Source organism: Phodopus roborovskii, unplaced genomic scaffold (assembly GCF_943737965.1).
Source record: "Phodopus roborovskii unplaced genomic scaffold, PHOROB, whole genome shotgun sequence".
Lineage (NCBI taxonomy): Eukaryota > Metazoa > Chordata > Mammalia > Rodentia > Cricetidae > Phodopus > Phodopus roborovskii.
In genome coordinates this window covers 85,821-101,106 of record NW_026125472.1, presented here as the reverse complement: position 1 = coordinate 101,106, position 15,286 = coordinate 85,821, and the positions used below count along the sequence as shown (strand labels likewise).

At 38.3% G+C, this 15,286-nt stretch overlaps 1 protein-coding gene across 1 annotated transcript; it reads right to left on the bottom strand.

Annotated features, from left to right (window-relative positions):
* Positions 1–7,829: 7,829 nt before the first annotated feature.
* Positions 7,830–8,698, bottom strand: LOC127215542 (vomeronasal type-1 receptor 4-like). Its single transcript, XM_051175948.1, is given in 2 exon segments — positions 7,830–7,868; positions 7,871–8,698. Coding segments are annotated over 2 exon segments (867 nt in total).
* Positions 8,699–15,286: the final 6,588 nt, after the last annotated feature.

The following is a 15,286-nucleotide window of genomic DNA, read 5'->3' as shown; positions in this document are numbered from 1 at the left end:
TGAGAAAATAATGATAATGATAGTAATTAATAATAATAATAATAATAATAATAATAATAATAAGGTCAAGTGCCCTGGGAGAAGCAGTGACCAGTGAATAGAAATGGAAAGAATGCTCACTTCTAAATTCTGTAATGACCTGCTAATTGCAAGACACCGTGGGAATAAAGAAATTTTTAATAAAACTCTTCAGCATGATAGAAACTCCTGAGTTTCTCACCTGAAATTTAAACCTAAAAAAATGAACCTGTTTTCCCACAACAGTGACCACATTTCTCTATTCTTACATTACATAAAGTTTCCTATACAGTGAAAACAAACTAATCAAATAGTCACTAATCATAAAGTGACACTTGAAACTTTACTCAAAGAGCTAGGTCTCGTCAAATTTTATAAAAGACACAGGTATAGGCATGCATTCTTTTCTCGCATGAAAAAAGAACTGGGGAGGATAGAAACTCATTTAGGAAGTATTCTGTGTAGAAAACTTACTAAGTAGACAACAGAAGGACAGTATGTGGATGATTTCAACAGAAGTCTCTGAAAAATGATCACTCTTAACAAGGAAAAAACAAATGACAAATGTCCTATTTTCTGATGAACTCCACTGTATTATGTCATAGTTCAGTAGCAGGTATGTAAAGTAAAAACTGTAGAAAACATCAACCCTTTGTATAGATGTGGATACAGGAAGCATCTCACACACAGGCATTGTGATCACATTGAAATGAACATTTTGGAATGTGAGAAAATGCATAACAAAAGACACACAAAACCACATGTCAATCATCCCACACTTGTGCCTTTGCTTTCAAAGTTCACAATTCATATATATATAAGTTATACCTCTTAACGTTAGACCTGCCCACATGTCCTTTAAGGGTTTACATACTCAGCTGATTCTCACATGGTACTGTTCTCTGCAGCAATGTAAATGAAAGACCAAGGTTTTCACGCAAAACAAATGCAAAGAAAAAGTAAGATTTATACATTACGATTCCACTTAGGCAAAGTACAACACAGATCACTGGATTTCCAGTTCCTTACAGGTTAACATACATCTATATGCATGCCCTCACCAAAACCCAGCAGTATACTATTATCTGTGATATGACCTAGGATTGTATAACGCTAATTGGTAGTTTCGTATTTCTATTTATTCAGTGAAGGATTTCACAAAAGGTCTCACTTTGCAATAGAAGCCTGATTGGATTTCTGGAATGAAGTCTTAGACATTGTATTGAGTCTTAGATATTACAAATAATGCTTGATGCAATAATGTAGCCTAAAAAGTTATTACTAGGTTAGATAAATGGCTCGGTTGGTAAAGTCCTTGTTTTGTATATGTGAGGGCTGTGTGTTGTAGCACATTATCTGTCATCCAAGCACTGGATTGGAGTTGTCAGGAAGATCCATAGATGTCACTGACTAGCCAGCCTAGAATATTCAGAGAATTAAAGCTCAGAGAGAGACTTTGTCTAAAAAAAAAAATAGTATAATGAAAAATTGCAAATGTAAAAAGTGTCTGAAGAACAACTAAGCTTGTCCTCTAACCCCACCACTTCCTCCACACCCAGAGTCTGGTGCTGAATGCATGTGTACCTGCCCATGGACACACACACACACACACACACACACACACACACACACACACACACACGAGAAGAAATTAAATTGTTATTACTAATTCATATTTAAACGCTTACATTTATGTAGCCCTTGATTAAGTCAAACAATTGGTAATAGATCAAGATTTTGGAAAGAAATTAAACTACAAGACATTCGTAGAATCTGAAGATTATATGAGCAGTTTATGTTTTTCCAGCTTATGAATCCCTTTTCCAGATATGGGCACTTATGCAAACTTCCCAGACTAAATAAAAACTACTCACCCGACTCCTTCTGTTCAGTGTATGCTTTATGAAATCCTGGAAATTCAGTACCATTATGATGGAGTCATCTCAACTCAACTCAAGATAAAGGTCTGTGGCTGTGACGTCACCTCCCTTCTGAATTGCATTTTTCACTGCTGCAGTGGCTGTGACAGCTCTAGCTTGGGGAGTCAAGAACTTTTCCCGAACACTTTTTTTTTTTTTTTTTTTTTTTTTTTTGATAGCTCATTCCCAAAGCTGACAGTGAGTTCAAGAGTCTTGTGTGTTGGAGTCTTTCAGAGAGGTTTATGCATGTCACTGGGCTCCAGGAAAGCTAGAGTTTTCTATAAAAAGTGAAGTTGATTATAAGTTATCAATGTATATTATGCAGCAAACAGGATTTCTGGGTTATCTACTGAAATGTCTTTAAGAAGGGAAATGTTATAAACTGCCCAGAAATCTTTGTCATCTTTGTCCCACTGCTTACAAATGATATGAAATGATGATGGGGAAATATGTTAGGAAGATTTACAAATATCACCTGGCTATTTCATGAACTCTGAACACAACCCTATTCATTCAAATGAAATCAATGTGTTCATGAAATTGTAAGACCCTCAGAATGAGGAGTCTTCCAGGTTCGGTCGATACCCCAAGAACTCAATGTCCAGTCCAGTTGCTGCAAAAACGCAAGAGGCTTTAATGAACAGGAAACATTTGCGCAAACAGGCTCCTCCAGCACGCAGGCTAGAGAGAAGCCCCCTCCCTTGGGCCCAGGTGTTTTTAAAGGAATCCCCCATGACAGCGCCCCTTACCAGCAGGAAGTAGTTTGGAAAGAACGACGCCGAAATTCCCAAATATTGTGTATAAATGTTTGTTTTCATTTAATTGGACTGTTATATAAAATTAAATAAAATTAAAAAAAATTAAAGACAAAAAAAAAAAAAAAAAAAGGCAAACCCACAAGCTTAGGGAGGGGGTGGGACCCTCTGTCCATTGAGTACGTGACCCTTGGAGGCCGGATGGTCTCGCTATTAGGGTCAGCAGACCTCAGGGCTTCAGGTGTGCTAATTAATCTTGTCTGGGCAAACCAGAGTTACAGCTATCTCTTGACCCTATTTACCACATGTTGACTCACAGGAAAGGAGGGGCAGTGTGAATTCTTCTTATCTCAGGGCCTTGTGATAGGAACCTAGGTTTCTAGGTTAGTCCATCATTAACATTACTTTTTAGGTCTTTCAAAATAGTCTACAAATAGAGGCTATCTTCTCAGTATAGGGAGCCTGCTTGGGACCCACCTAGACCCTCTGCATGTGTGTGACAGTTGTATAGCTCGGTCTGTGAGGCTGCTAGCAGTGAGATCATGGCCTGTCCGTGGTATGCTTAGATGGCTTTTGGGAACCTGTTCACCATGCTTTATTACTTTCTAGTCCAGCCTTGTTTCAGGGGCAGGAACTTGGTCCTGCCTCAACTTGATGGGCCATGCTTTGTTCTAGTCCGGGGGGGGGGGGGGGGTGTCTGCCCCTTTGTGAATGGAGATGGAGGAGGAGTGGATGAGGGTTTCAATGGGAGTGGAAAAACAGGAGGGGAGGAGAGGGGAAACTATGCTCAGCATGTAAAATAAATGAAAAAAATAATTAAAAATAGGTTTAATTATGAAAAAGGTATTGAGTGGAAACTATAATAATCTACCATTATTTTGCTGAGAAAAATGTGGAACATGAATCTTTTGCAATTAGGAAGAAACAGGAAAAAAGTAGTGGCTTAACTATTTGCTGTCTGGCCAGTTAAGTGTCCTTCTTTGAGGGCATTAGGGCAGCAGAGACAAATCTATATGGTACAAAGAAGACATCATTACTTCTGACCAACATATAAGCCTTCAGTTCCCAGAGCTCTCTGAGTTTCTTTCAGTGATTCACTTCACAAAGTACAAACCTAAAAAAACCGTTCTGCTCATGGTAAGTGTTTAATTAAAATGGAAAATTGTTGGTTTGAATAAGCAATGTCCTCTACTGCCTTAGGAATCTGAGCACTTGGTGTCCAGCTGTTTGTACCATTTGGGGAAGATTGGATGGTTCAACCTTTAGGAGGGTGGGAAATGCTTCACTTTAGAGAACTTTGATACTAAAATCCTCATGCACTCGCAGTTGGCTCTTGGAGAAGATTGGATGTTTCATTCTCTGGGGGAATGCTTCACTTAAGAGGGCTTTGATATTGAAATCCTCACACACTTGCAGTTGGCTCTTTTTGCTTCCTGTTGCTTTTGCAGAGGTGATAACTCTGCTTTCTGCTCCTGCTGCCTCGCCTGCTGCTCTCTCTCTCCCTGCTGTGAGGAGCAGTCCAGATGCCTATAAATGCCCATGAACTTTCTCTTCTGTAAGTTTGTTTTAGTTAGGGTATTGCCATAGCAACTTGTAAATTGTTACCAGACAGTGGAATGTTTCTGTGAAACCTCTGACCACATTGTTTTTGTTTGTTTGTTTTTGTTTTTATTTTTGTTTTTGTATTTTGGAGAAAAGTGGAAGAGCTTGGGATTTTGTTTTAGAAAAAACAATGAATGCTGTAAGCAGATTGCAATGGCCCTCTCTACTCAGAACCTGGAGAAACATAGGACTGAGAGTAAAGTGGTCTTTATAGCCTGGCTCAAGAGTTTTCAGAAGCAATGAGGGACTTTTAACAGCAACCATAGAGAAAATTATATGTTATGGGGAAGAAAATTGAGGCATGTAGTGTTCTAAGCCCATTGATTCTAAATTTCTAAATTTGGAGCTACAGGCTTGGGAACGTTTGGCTTCTTTCTTGATTGGAAACAATGTTTCCTCTACATATCCTACTCCTAATTGTTGGGATTGAAATGCACATTCTCTACAGTCTGTTTGGAAGCACTAATATGAGGGTTTATTTGTTTGCTTGTTTTTTTTATTTACATTATAGGGGATAGTAGTTAAGAAATTGCCCTGACTCTCAGGAGAGACTTTTGAACTGTGTTGAGACTTCTAAAGTTGTACAGAATACAGTTTGTGTTGTAGATGTCTATGGGCCAATGGAGAAAAGCGGAAGTTGTCTTGTTGTTGACTGATAAATGCCTGCCATAGGCATGTGTTTACTTGGTTTTTCATTGGTGGGGCTCTGCGGAGACTTTACAAAATACATGGATGGTGGACCCTTGATGGAGGAAGTGAGAGTTTGTAGCTTGACCCCAGTTGTATTTCTCCTTTGCTTCTTGTATGGCCTCCTGTCTTGGTTTTCTGTTGTCATGCTTCCCTCCCCTTTATCTTCTCCCTCTTTTATGCAAGCTCCTTCTGGAACCATTAGTCTGAATAAACAATACTTTCCATAAGCCGGCTTGGTCATGGCATTTTACCACAGCAACAAAAAAATAACTTCCTCATACTCATGCTGACATACTGCTGTTCTCCGCAAATCCCTCTGTTTTTCTGTGTTCATTGTCTTCAGTCCCCCCTTTAACTCATCTTAGCCCAGTTGTTTTTACTAATATAATTTGAGTAAAAGTCTTCTCATGCAATCAGTGTTTGAATCCATGGTTCAACATTTATGACCCCATTTAAGGAAGTTCTTGAAGTTGGGGAGCTAAGATCTACTTAGAAGGATCAGGTTATTTCTAAGAAGGAGTGTTGTTCTTTTGCTGCAGCTATTGCCTATGAAACACAAACAGGTAAGTCATGACATAGAGGAGACATAGACATGAGCATCCCATCCATTATCAAGGGGCAGGGTCAGCAGACTGCTGGTTCCTAACAAGGAGTATGTACTAAGAAATTTGCTTCTTAATCCCTGGCAGCTATACGGAGCTCTCCCAGTGTTCCTGGATCTTGACTTGGATATTTGCTGTCTTTTCCAGTCTCAGCTGGGTGATTTTCTAGTAACTCATTCAAGTGTGTGGCCTGCACTGTAGTTTGTCCTACACAAACAACATACTCAGCCTGTCACACATGTGAAGAACAGCATGAGTAAGAAGACATCATTGGTAGTAAACATTTATTGAGCCTAACACAAAACGAGTGAGGACAGTAAACAGAATGGTAGCCTTTCATATTAATGAAAGAACAAAGTGAAAAACCAGTTTACATTTCCACAAAAAATATTACCCAGAATATAGAGATTGTAATTACATCAGTAATTGGCAGGCATGTGCATGGCTTCCAAAATTTCTTTTGTAAGTCATAAACACATAGGACTCAACTATAAACCTTCAATAGATACAACCTTTTTGTCTGCAAGAGTTCTGGTAGGGGTGAAAGACTGAGATGCTATTCTTTGTTTCACAAGATGTAGGGGACAGCTATGTTGAAATTAGTGCAGCTAAGAAGTAGTTTATATGTGTATGTCTACCAGGGTTGCTGAGATCTTTTGGCTGCAAATTAGATCAACAGTGATTAGATTGAGGCTTGCTGAAGGGGAAGGTTGTGGATTCACCAGCAGCCACCAGCAGTGTCTTTTGAGGTTGGACATTAAGATTTACGAAGTCCCTGTGAACTGTTCAAAGTATCTAGGGTGACTTGATGATTGTCCCCTTCTAAATACCAGAAGACTATTTGGTCTCTAGTGCCTCAGAGCAGTCCTCTGAGAGTTGCCAATTAAACATTCATCAGTGAATTAGCTTAAAAAAAAAAAAAGTCTAAAAACTGGAGTCTGATATCTTGAAGATCTCTCAACATGAAGATTTGTAACAATATTTAACAGTGCTCATCTCTTTATCAAAATTGCTAGAATTGGTTCCCTGGAATTAGTTTCTACTTCTGTATATAATTTCTGCACACAGTATGTTTGGGGACATTATCTCTTTTTTTGATGTGCTCCCTGCATGTACTGTCTTTACAGACATCAGTACTCTCATCCTATTGTCTTAAAATCCTTGTCTGTTTGGAGCCGAGACCTAAGGAACACTGCTTAAGATTTATATGAAAAAGTCATGTCTTGGTTATGAAGAGTCCAACACCCTGCTGGATTCACCTCTGTTTTACACCTATAGGTACCACATGAAAACCCAAACACCTACTAGAGTTTACATTAGAAATGCAAATGGCTTCCCACAAATTTTAGTTTTCAAATCAATTTATTGAGAATTTAATACAATGTATCTTCATCATATTCAACCTTTCTCCCCACATTTTCTTAGCTCTACTCCCACCTCCTTACCTAAAATGAAAAGTTCATTTTTTTTTTAAAGCCAATAGATTTCAATTTGTGTTGCTGGAGTACTCTTGCATTACTGGCTACTGAATTTGCTCAGCCTAACTGTGGTCACATTTTTAAAGCAAACTGACTCTCTTCCCTTTCCTGGCAGCTTTCAAATGCTGGTAGCATTTCATATCATGCTAAGACTTCATGTTTATGTCATCTGCATCCCTAGTGCTATGATATTGTTTGACTTCAGCTTGTACATGCTTTCAAATATAACTGTGAGTATCCATGAGCAACTACAAAATCCTTGAGTCATAAAATGTAAAGAAATCAAGCAGGTACTGACTTGTAAGCTTTATCTGTACTGGTTAGCTTTCATAGTGCTAGAAGTTGGTAGGTTTTTTACTGGATGGAAAAAAATAAAGGTATCACCCAGCCATGAACCCTATTAACTACAAAATGACTGGTCTGACAAGAAAGGCCCACTTATGCAACAGAGGTAGAAACATGGAAGGAAAAAAAAAAACATGTTATGAGATGTTTAAAAGAACACTCAATGAAGTAGAGTCCATGTGGCTAACAACCTGCGGTTAGCTAGTCCATAGTCTATAAGGCAGGATATAATACTTTTAATCTGTGAACTGATACTATTAAAATGAACTCCCCTTAAGTTATTATGCTGATAAAGGACATGAGTGATTAAGTGTTTAGATACTCTGCATTATTAAAGAGATATAATTTATACTCTTACTAGAAAATTATAGTATTTTTATATTCCTTATCCAGGAAAAATGGAGTCTGGGAACAGTGGCATCATGGTTCATGACAAAGGGACCTAGAGTAGGAAAACACATAGAAATGATGGCTGTGGTATTTATTAGCCACCAACTAGGATTGTGTGAAAGAGCAATGCAGCCTTGTAAGATGGAAGAGAGTGAGTAAAAAGTCAGAAATGTGCACACCAGGGCTAGAATGTTCTGGGTGGCCTTGGACTCAGGGGACGTTCTGTGGGAAGAATGAGAACTGTGGATATGTTGAACCCGCTTCTTGTGTCCATACAGTACAATAATCATGAAGCTGCTGGAACTGACCAGGAGCACCGAAAACAAGACCTCAGGTAACACCCAAAATACCATGTACAGTGATTCTACTATAGTATCATGGTTCAGGGAGGAGTAACAGAATTCAAAACTTCTTTTTTGTGTCATATTTTTGCTATTCCTCCTTGTGGATGTATACACAGGGAAAATCAAGTTCATAATCATGTATAGTATCCAGCAGAGGGGAATGGAGAAGCCCGTGAACCTTGGGTTTTTGACCATGAGATCCTTCCAACAGGATTTCCTAGGGCTGATGGTGATGGCTTGGAAGACACTCAAGAGACATGTGGTGGTGATGGACATGCTTCTGCCAAGTCTGAGAATATATAAAATAAGTTTGCATCCAAAATCATTGAAGAACTGATTCCATTCAAAAGCACCTGTTACCTGCAACATTCCTTTGGAAAGAATAATCAAGGAATTGGCTATAAATATATGTGTAAGAATAAAATCAATGGTCTTTAATGTGCCTTCGTTGTAATATAAGAGTAGATAGTACAGCAGAAGAGAGAAGTTTCCCAAAATTCCAAGTATGCTTTGAAGTGAGAGCACTACTCCTAAAGCTATGTTCCTGGACTCCATTCTGTCATTCAGCCCATTCTCCTTATTATTACAATGCACAAACTGTTTCAGAGTCAGGTCATTCACTGGCCATTCCTAGGCTTGAATGTGTTTGTGAGAGAACCACTTGAGTTCAAGATTAAAAAGCTACCACTTGCAACATAACAAGACTATGCTTCAAAACAAGTATTTTATTATCACTAATAGCTTTCAGTAGGCTGAGCATTGCAACTTATGCCTTTAATCCAATAACTCCAGAGGAAGAAGCAGACAAGTATTTGTGGGATTGAGGTCAGTCTGGTCTACAAACCAAGTTCCAGGATAGTCAGGGTTGTTACAGAGAAACCCTGTCTCAAATAACAAAACCAAAACCAAAAAAAGCAAAAACTTTTGGTAGAACTTTAGAAGTTGATAAATGCCATATTTATGGGTAGAATTCCCAGTACACATCTTAGAAATATAAGTGCAGGGAGAATTAATAGCTAATGAGTTCAAACGGAAGAATGCTCACTTCTACAGTACAGAATGAACTGCTCTTTACAAGTCATATTGGGAGAAAATAGACTTAAAATCATCACTTTCAGCACAAACGAAATCTATACAGTCCTCATGTGAAAATGAAGCACTAAAAAATATGTGTTATACAATAACATGAATATGTGTTCATTTTCCATGGCAAAGGACTCTAACCATAAAGTTTACATTAAAAATTAGAACTGAGAACTTTCTGCCATCAAATTTCACAAAAATCTCACTGATGATACTTGCAGATTTGCTCATTTGGTGTGGGAGTCACAATGAATATATTCGACATGTTGAACTCTTACCTATTTACAATAGAATGAAAATGGTAAAATAAACCAACGAAAGGTTTAGGAATAAACAGAGACTAATGTCTAGTGTTCCTATTAGATCTATTGTTTGTTGTCATCCTTCAGTAGCCTAAATATAAAGGGAAGATTATAAGACACACCAATTATTTAAGTATGAGGAGAAGGCAGACATCTTATGAACTTTTGCTGGTGTTCCCATGGCTGAAAACATTTAACAAGAATGGTATAAAGATATCTATAAAAAAATTCTGCAATGTATATATAGGTAGTATTTTCTAATGAAACATTTGCATATGTGTTTTAGAAGCGTCTTGCCACAGTTGATAGAGAATGATGACCTCTACAGCAATGTAAATTACATACCCAAGTAGTCACAAAAAAATAAAATACATGTAAAAAAACACCCAGAAAAATGTGAATTCTCATGTTATGATTATGATTGCATTTATGCAACACAAAACATAGGGCATTGATCAAATCTCTTGAAGGTTAACTTAGATATGGACCTATGTTTCCATATTCGCATTCCAAGTCATAACACAGAGACCTAAATTATTGACTTAATATCATAGAGTTATAACGAATATAGTTGTGAGTGTTCTATTTCTATTTTGTCAAGTGGAAAGGTTCAGATACAGGCTTATTCTAAATTTAACCTGGAGGTGGCCTGGAGCTTTCTACTTCCTCAGCCTGTGGATTTCTAGAATTGCCACCCTCAGGCAATCTTCAAGTTTTTGATGCATGTCTTACACACAAAGGTGAGCTTCGTTTGAGAATTCTAGTGAGCTTTTCTATTACCTCTCACAGACACAGAATGTGAGTTGCTGGACGCACTTAGGGATGATGGGTAGTAAGCAGAGGTTCTTTACGGGATGAATGGCAAAAGCTGCAGGACCAGATCACAAACCAAGCAAAAGACTAATAGTCATGTACATTGTGAACCAATTATATGGTACTCATTTGGACAGGTTCCTGAATCTTTATTACACTTTAGGATGTTTGGGTGCTCCTTTAGATAATTAAGTCATACAAAGAAGAACATTTGACAGAATACACAAAAGGAAGTTGAAAATGTGGTACTTGCGGGAGCTTCTTAAATTCCACCCACCTGGAGTACTTGGTTTGCTTGCTGAGGTGGCTGAACACCTGTTGAGGAGCATGCTGCAGAAGAATCTGTCATGGATATCTGTGAGGATAGAAATACCAGTCATAGACACAGGCAGGTGGGAGACTGTGTCCCCAAAAGAAACAAGCTCAAACTTATCTAAGGAACTCCAGCTGATGTTATCCTCTGAATATACAAGCATAATCAAATGAAAGAGCAAATGAACTCTCAGTGCACATACACATAAGTACAGGTACACAAACACACTCAAATAAAAGAAATAAGATTATTAGATTTGAAACTAAAGGCTTGAATTTGTGATTATAACTTATGAATCATAAAAAAGAAAATATGTGCTGTGAACATAGTCCAATGATCACCTCTGGTGAACCTGGTCTAGTGATCACATCTTGTGAGCATGGTCCAATGATCACATCTGGTGGACAGTGTTCAGTGATGATACCTTGTGAACATGGTCCAGTGATCACATCTTTACCTGCCCTGCCCAAAGTTATAGATGCCAACATCAGTCATGAAAATGGAAAAAAAATCCATCCTGAGTTTGGCGTGACAGCTGAGTATCACCGAAAAAGGGGAAATTATAGAAATATATGCACTGTAGATGAATATTGTACAGAATTCATAGGACCAGCAGAACTCCTGCCCTGGGCATATATGCAGTTCTGCATATGATCATGTTTTTTTTTTCTATAAAGGCAGGTTCAGATTCTAGTTTATTTCCAGAATTAGATGGCTATGATTTTACTTTAACCCTCATCATACAGGCGAAGCTTTTATACCAGCATCTGTGATCATCATATTGAAAAAATAGTGTATTGTTTATGTAAAATATGTGGAGATGGGAATGTGAATACCATAATTACTATGATTCCTAAGCATCTTTGAAGTCAGATTCATTATCATCAGGATGATTCAAAAACAGTCACGGATTTTAACAAATGATTTTTGGAACATTAGGGATTAGCACCATGGCAGGGACATTGATCTCTTTGGCAAATCTGCTTCTAGCCCAGAAAGTTTCCTTAACTGAAATGTGTGTGCTTTCACCCCAGAATCCCTCCTCCAGACCTGAGCACTTGCCAGACCTCCTTTCCTTTTCTCTGTTTCCTAGATTCAGTATGAACTGCATACTCATACATACCTCACTCCTTTGCTTGGCAAACCTTCAGCTCAGTGTGCAGCTCCAGGCAATGGCAGGCAGTACTGTGGGAGGGAGGGAGAGCAACCCCTCGACAAAGGTGCATAGCTCTGTACCTCAGTTCCCTCACAACTGCGATCTTCATCTCACCCGCAGTGACAATGACAACAATTGCTTTGGGAACTGATGACCCTGAGACTTTTGCCTGTTGCTGTTTTTCTTCTTCTTCTTCTTGTGAGTGTCTCAAAAGAGGTAATGCTTTGGAGAGCCTCTTAGGATTTCATGATCACTGAAAGCTGACAGGGAGGGAAGGTTCTGAAAGCATCGGGGTTTGATGTGTGAGAGTCTTACAAGGGAGCTTGAATGTCTCATTGGACTCCAGCCTTCTTTGGGTGCTTCTACACAAATTGTTTTTCTGCAAATTAGTTTTCAGATCCCATATAGCTGTTCCACTGGATAGCACCCAGGGAAGCAGAGTCAGCCAGGAATTCAATGATAACAACAAGTACCAGTTGGTTTCTTTTCTTTTCTTTTTTTTTTTTTTTTCTGATTGTGTCTTTCTGGCTTCTTTATCAAATATCAGGTGCTTAAAGGTGTGTAGGTTTATCTCTGGGTCTTCAGTTTGATTCCATTGATCATCCTGCCTGTTTTTATGCTGAGAGAACATTCATAGCAAATTACTTTTAGTCTTTCTGTGAAGAAAGTGTTATTCATGAAATGGAATATTGCAATCAATATGTATCAAATGAAGAGCTGAACATTACTTAGACACTCAGATATAAAATGGAAAACAAGTATTTAATATGAATGATGTGACATAAAGACATTACTAAACCCTAGAAAATAGCAGATAACACAATTAATCTAGTCATGCAAGGCACAATTATTCTGCCAGCTTCCCTTCAACACTTTTGTCCCACACTCAGGTTAGGCAACCTCAGTACTCATCACAGAGTTGACCTTTAAGACACACACTTTTAGTCACCAACTAATGCATGTTTTACTGCTACTTAAAAACAATTTTTTAATTCTAGAAGAAGATTCATATTTTGGCTTATTTCCAGGCACAGATGATACATTTTTTTCTATTACAGTATTTATTGAATGTGAAGACAATATGCTATTTCTATGTATTTGAAACAGAAAAGTGATTCATAGATTCATAGAAATAGTATAGAGATGGAAAAGTAAGTGATCTAATTACTACAGCACCTCCAATGTCAGATTTCTTCATGATTTACCATGCCCCATATCCATGATCAGAGAAGATTCCATCATATTGTATTATCTATACCAGGGTATAGTGTATGTTCATAATACATTTCTCTTATGTAGTTCATCTCAGAGCCTAGAAAGACTTCCTCTACTTTGACTTCATCTGTTCCCACCCCAGAGTCCATGTTGTAGGCATAAATATTCACCAGACTGCCTTACATTGTTTGGTTTGCATCCCAAGTGGAAGTCCATGGAGCTCACCTGACTCCTTCTCTGTGAATAACCTTCAGCTCAGAGTATGGAGGAGACATCTCTCTAGCCAGATTCAGCACTAGACTGAGATACAGACCTGTGACTGTGACCTCTCTTCTTTCCAGAACCATCATTTTGCAATTTTTGTTTCATCTGAGGTAGCAGGGTAAGCTCTGGCTTTGGGAGGTAAGAACATTTAAAAACATTTCAAGTCCCTAATTGCCAGAACAAATTATGACTTCATTCATTGTGTCTCCAAAGTGACAGAGTCAACATGATGTGCCTTATATGTATGGAAGGTATTTAGGATTTGAGGTCTTATATTGGAATCTTTTGCAGAGAGGTCTGAATATTTCACTGCACTGCAGGCCAGGCTCTGTCAGTATACCCCAAATTAAGTTAGTTATTGGTTTCCAGATCTTGTCACTGCCAAACTTTAGAGCACAGCAGAACAGTCAGACAGGAATTTAAGAGTAGCTACATACGTATAGATGAGAGGAAAATATGCTGTCAGAATCTATACTACAAGTTAATAAGCTCATTTGTACAATGAAAAGGTATGAGAAAAAGTGATACAAATATGCTAGAAAGAATTAAAAAATATCACCACAGTCAAGGTAAAAATACAAAACAAGGCCTTATTCCCAGAAGAGAGAGGTTTGCAACTCTGCATCATTATTCAAAGCACTTGTCCTTTTGTAAAAAAAATTATTTATTTTATTTCATTTGCATTGGTGTTTTGTTTGCATGTTTGTATGTGTGAGTGTGTCAGGTTCCCTGGAACTGAAGTTACAGACAGCTGTAAGCTGCCGTACGGGTGTTGATTATTGAATCCAGGTTCTCTGGAAGAGTAGTCAGTGCTCTTAAACTACTGAGCCATCTCTCCAACCTAAACTTCTCCTTTTCATATATGCCACATGTGCTGATACTCAGGAGGTCAGAAAAGGGAATCTGCTCCCCTGCCCTGGAATGGTGCTATTTATAGGCAGTTTAGAGTCTCATGTGAGTGCTGAGAATTTAATTCTGGTCGTTTTTCCAAGACCCTTTTGTTTAAATACCATGTAAGTCAGGGAAGCTTCTCTGTGTTAAAGTCAGAATAAGCTACATGTGTTAGTTTGAATAAGAAACGTCACCTGTAGTTGAAAGAAATTGTTCTCACTCGGGTAAGTTTTACCCCACTTCCAGTTTTCTTTTGCTTAGTGCTCACGGTTCAGGAAGGGGTCTCTCAGCTTTCTGCTCCTACTGGATGCTACCAGTTGCTGCCTTGCTTTCCCAACCATGAACTCTGATTGCTATAGAACTGGACACATGAAATAATCAATATAACTAACCCACGAACATGGTATTTCATTAGAGAAATAGAAAAGTAACGGATCAAAGAATGGGGTTGTCATGAAGAAGCTGATCATGACTGTGGTGAGATTGGAAGACTGGTAATTTGGTTGAGCGCTATAAGCAGAACTTAATGGAGCATTTTAGTTGTAGTCTTGGAGAGGTCAAAGCTGGAGCATGGGCTTCTTTAAGCAATCTGTGGGTAGTGAACTGAGAGCCTTCAATGCCAGTGTGAAGTCATGAGGCTCTGCATGTTACAATCTTAAACATGTAGCAGTGAACAACTCACAGCTGTCTAATTTTACCTTTTCTATTGATTTTCATATTCCTGCACTGTTCATGAAAGGAGATATTAGCAATGAACAAAGCTAAATTAAAGTTGACACATTTAATTCAGTATAGTAACTCTATGAAATAAAACATGTCATTGTGGGGCACAGATTTTAACTGACCTTTTCCATAAGGAAGATTAAAATCTTGTGTCACTGCTCATAATAACTCCCTAAGTGATACAAGGCAGTAGTGTTTTTGCCAGGCCCTAGTGCAGGGATCAGGTGTATTGTTCAAGAAGCTACTTCACCAGATAATTTCTTTTAAAAATATATTTTTCATTTTACATATCAATCCCAGTTCCCCTTCACTCCCATTCCTCCACCTCCCCAGCCTTCCTACCCCACTGAGAATGGGTAAAGCATTCCTTGGGGAGTCAACAA